Source organism: Limulus polyphemus, unplaced genomic scaffold, assembly GCF_000517525.1.
Source record: "Limulus polyphemus unplaced genomic scaffold, Limulus_polyphemus-2.1.2 Scaffold4527, whole genome shotgun sequence".
Classification (NCBI taxonomy): Eukaryota; Metazoa; Arthropoda; class Merostomata; order Xiphosura; family Limulidae; genus Limulus; species Limulus polyphemus.
In genome coordinates, this window is record NW_013670137.1 from 72,162 (window position 1) to 76,637 (window position 4,476).

General features: G+C 31.3%; 1 protein-coding gene across 1 annotated transcript in view; it reads left to right on the top strand.

Moving 5' to 3' along the window:
* Nucleotides 1–4,476, top strand: part of LOC106471305 (HEAT repeat-containing protein 1-like) — an 18,069-nt gene that overhangs the window by 5,652 nt on the left and 7,941 nt on the right. The window contains exons 5-7 of the mRNA XM_013931902.2: nt 2,157–2,256; nt 2,933–3,094; nt 3,501–3,638. Of these exons, the coding sequence (XP_013787356.2) occupies nt 2,157–2,256; nt 2,933–3,094; nt 3,501–3,638 (400 nt within the window). The remainder of the gene's footprint in view (nt 1–2,156; nt 2,257–2,932; nt 3,095–3,500; nt 3,639–4,476) is intronic.

Genomic DNA, 4,476 nt, shown 5'->3' on the forward strand with positions numbered 1-4,476 from the left:
AATTGTGTAATGAGTAATGGTAGCATTCGATCAGGTTAATTGTGTAATGCCAGTAATGGTAGCATTCGATCAGGTTAATTGTGTAATGCCAGTAATGGTAGCATTCGATCAGGTTAATTGTGTAATGTTGGCTGTGTAATGCCAGTAATGGTAGCATTTGATCAGGTCGGTTGTGTAATGTCAGTAATGGTAGCATTTGATCAGGTTAATTGTGTAATGTCAGTAATGGTAGCATTTGATCAGGTTGGTTGTGTAATGTCAGTAATGGTAGCATTTGATCAGGTTGGTTGTGTAATGCCAGTAATGGTAGCAGGGTTCTCACTAGTGAAGGGTCCCATAAGTAGAATTTAATAAACTCAAAAAAAAGGAAAGAAAGCACTTCAGTGTCAATAAAAAACATTCTTCAAAATGTACATTACATGTTTACCTTCTCAAGTTCATGAAAAAACTTTATCTACAATTTAAATTGCATGTTTTTTTTTTCTCTTTGAGTGCAAAGTAATTTTCATGATAAGATTAAAAATACTTTTCTTCGTCTGAAAACTTTCAAATGTCAGTTCCATAACCCTAAATATATAACAAACGTTTTTTTCCAGAAAACCTTTATATTTGATCTGTTATTTTTGTTACCCTTAACTTGACCGACCTTGTAACCACCATAAAAAATTAGGAAATAATTGTAAGCGTTTTTGTTTTATTGCCCTTTGAACTATGTCTAACTACTATCAGCACAATATAAATTGCAAATCACGTGGCAAACGTGCAGCTCATATTATATAGTATCGAATTACAAAGCATACAAATTACTCGCAAGTTTACCTCATAAAAATTAATAATAATAATATTTAATTTACTTTATCTAACTTAAAAAGTTTTAAATTTTTAGTTACTTTTATAATCACAAATAAAGAATACGCATGAAAAACAAGAAATAAATTAGTTACCTGGGTATTTTTTTATGCTCTTGACTCTCAGTGAAACTTAACCCTACTTTTTTTAAACTAATTGTACTGCTGCATTAAATAATTTCTATTTAATTAAATAATCCACCAAAGAACACAGAATAATAACATGGAAAAAGGAAACAATGTTCCATAACTATCGAAATTTTTCTGGCTTTCTAACTGTGCGACAAAAGACGTTAAAAATTCAGCTAAACTCATTGATGTGTTTCCCGTGAGAATAAAGTTTGAACTGGAACGAAAATAGACAGTTCTCTGTACAGACAACAACATAATACAATATGTCATTTGATAGAAGAAAACTTTGACTTTTTATTGGTTATAAATAAATCTAGTCTTAAATCTCAGAAAATACTATTGGCAAGTTCTGGAAGAGAGGATGTTTAAGATTGAAGGCTATGTAAATTATGCTTTGCTTGAGCGATGATATTATGAGTAACTTATATTAAATTTTGTACAAATGTCACAGTTCTCATACTAAGGGAGATTAAGATTTTTTTAAAAAATATTTCCTTATAGAATTAATAAAAAACTTAAATAATACTAAACTTTTATTTATTATCTACGTTCTGATGCCAAGTTTATTCATATACATTGATAATAAAGTAGTTTAATTAAATTTTTGTATGTAACTTTGTGAAAGGTTGTGACATGCACACTTTGACATACCCGATGTGAAAGGGTTAATCATGTGGTACTTTCACGTGGCTTTATTGTCATGCAATTTATTGTAATTGATGAAACCTGTTAGAAGTTGATTGTGAACAGCTGTGTGCAAACTGTATACTGTTTAGTTTTGTTATGGTACAAGGTATCCAAAGTACTTGTGTCTGCCTTGCGTATGGTTTTGCGGTACATATTCGGGGGTTAATTAGAACCCTGAATGGTAGCATTTGATCAGATTGGTTGTGTAATTTTGGTGATGGAACTGTTACAAATGTAATATTTATTATGTGGTTTATGTTTTAACGATATGTATATAAATTGATAAAGGAACTGCTACAAATGTAACACTTATTGTATAGTTTCTGTTGTAACATTGTGCTTACATTTTTTTCTTTGTTGTGCAATAGTAATGAGCTTTTACTTCTGAGTGTAACGACCACGTTGCAGAGGTTATTAGAGAATGTAACACTTATTGTATAGTTTCTGTTGTAACATTGTGCTTACATTTTTTTCTTTGTTGTGCAATAGTAATGAGCTTTTACTTCTGAGTGTAACGACCACGTTGCAGAGGTTATTAGAAAACCTGGCAGCCTTCCTCAGCTCCTACTTGCCAGTTATCATAAATCAGGTTAGTTAGTTACATGTTCATGTTTTTAAACGGTTCTGTGTGTACTTTAACAGATCAGTTGTGTCTCAAATGTCCAGAAAGAAAGTGTTAAGAACTGAAAAAAATAAATGTATCATACGTTTGTTTACATCTATAAAATCAAACTGAAAACCATTTAGAAATGATCAGTAAAAATAAAAATTTTCAATGTGAAAGTAATTAACTATCATCAGAGAGTCACTTGGTTTGCTGGCACTACAGAAATATTTTTAGGAAACATTTCAAGTTTTTTAGAGTGTTTACTTTTGTGAAGAATACAATTTTTTTGTGTATTAACTTGGACAAATCAGATATCAGTTCGAGCACATTCAAAGTTCAACCTCCCAGAAATAAATCTTCGGGTGGACTTTCCAAAATGGATTCTTAAAAAGTTCAGAATGTTTATCAAACGGGATGCACCAATATATCATGAAACAGTTTTGCTTCGCTATACGACAAGGCTACCACAGTATATAAACTTAAGAATCCCTTTTTTAACTTTTGTATAAATTGTTACAATGTTCCCGTTGCTCTAAATAATACGTAACACTACAACATAAGAACTGCCTTTCTCTGTAATTGTAACGTACCTTAACCTGTAGGCTAACTCAACTCTTTTCTCATAACACTTGTTTAATCTCTCTTCCTGATGTTGCAGGTCTGTATTTTGTCAGCCGGTCATCCTGACAGTGAGGGACAAAAAACACCCCTTCAACAAAGGTTAAAAGTTGTACGCCATCATCTAGCCACTTCACTAGCTTCAAGAGTGTTAGTACCTACAATAGAGAAATGTTATCTTTTCTTCATTGAAACGAAACAGGTAAGTTACATTGTTGTTGTTGTTTTTTCTGGAACGAAACATACACCATCTGTATATGTTCTCCATGTTTTCAGTTCCTATTGTTTAAAGAATAGAAATGGAAACATAGCTGCTGGAAAGGTTTTACATTTTAGGTACTCATTTATCTGTAATACTTTTCTTTATCAGATAATTGAAATATATAATTTTTTTACTTCATATACTATGTGTAAAACCTGGTTCATACTTCGTTCAAATTAAACGGCAAGAAACAACAACAAAAACTCACTATTTTAGTACATTAAAATATGTTTTAGGTTCTTGTCACGATAACATGAAGAATTTTCAATCATTTTTAAAATAGCTCATCTAAATTATAAGGCACTTGAGAAAAATAAGAGAAAACATAATATATTCTTATAAATAGGACAAGGGAATTGGCCAACTGATGTCCATCTTCAGTGAACACTTAACTGCGATGAGTAAAGAAGACCTAAATGCACATATACTACAGATGCAGAATTTTTTTGTGGGGTCTCTGAACTATCGTAGTGAACATTATAAGGTGAGTTAGTACTGAAAGGAGATGGCTGAACTCACTAATGTAAGTTATATTGATGAAGATGGCTAAACTCACTAATGTAAGTTATATTGATGAAGATGGCTAAACTCACTAATGTAAGTTATATTGATGAAGATGGATAACTCACTAATGTAAGTTATATTGATGAAGATGGCTAACTCACTAATGTAAGGTAAAAATGGGATATTAAACCTTAAAACAGCATACAAATAAAAATGGGATACTACACCTTAAAGAAAACTGGACGGAAAGTGGTTTCAGAGAGCTTGAGAACAAATTTCAAAAAACAGTCAATCACGTGACCTTCCACTTCCGATACATCAGCAAGTGGATCCTACAAAAACAAACTTTTAATAAATTAACTGGATTAACTTATCTCTTAAAAATGAAATAAACCAACATTGTCTTGTAATAAACATGTCTCACTGCTGAACATGATTCTTCTTCATTCCTGCATTTAATTTTGATTGGATGAAAATTATCTGCCATGTAATAATTACTGATGTTGCTTACGTTAGTGAGTTTAACCATCTTCATCAATATAAAATCTTTAGCGAAGGTACTTACATTAGTGAGTTCAGCCATCTTTATCAATATAACATCTTATTTAGTGATGTTGTTTGTATGTTGTTTTAAGGTGTAGTATCCCATTTCTGTTTGTATGTTGTTTTAAGGTGTAGTATCCCATTTCTGTTTGTATGTTGTTTTAAGGTGTAGTATCCCATTTCTGTTTGTATGTTGTTTTAAGGTGTAGTATCCCATTTCTGTTTGTATGTTGTTTTAAGGTGTAGTATCCCATTTCTGTTTGTATGTTGTTTTA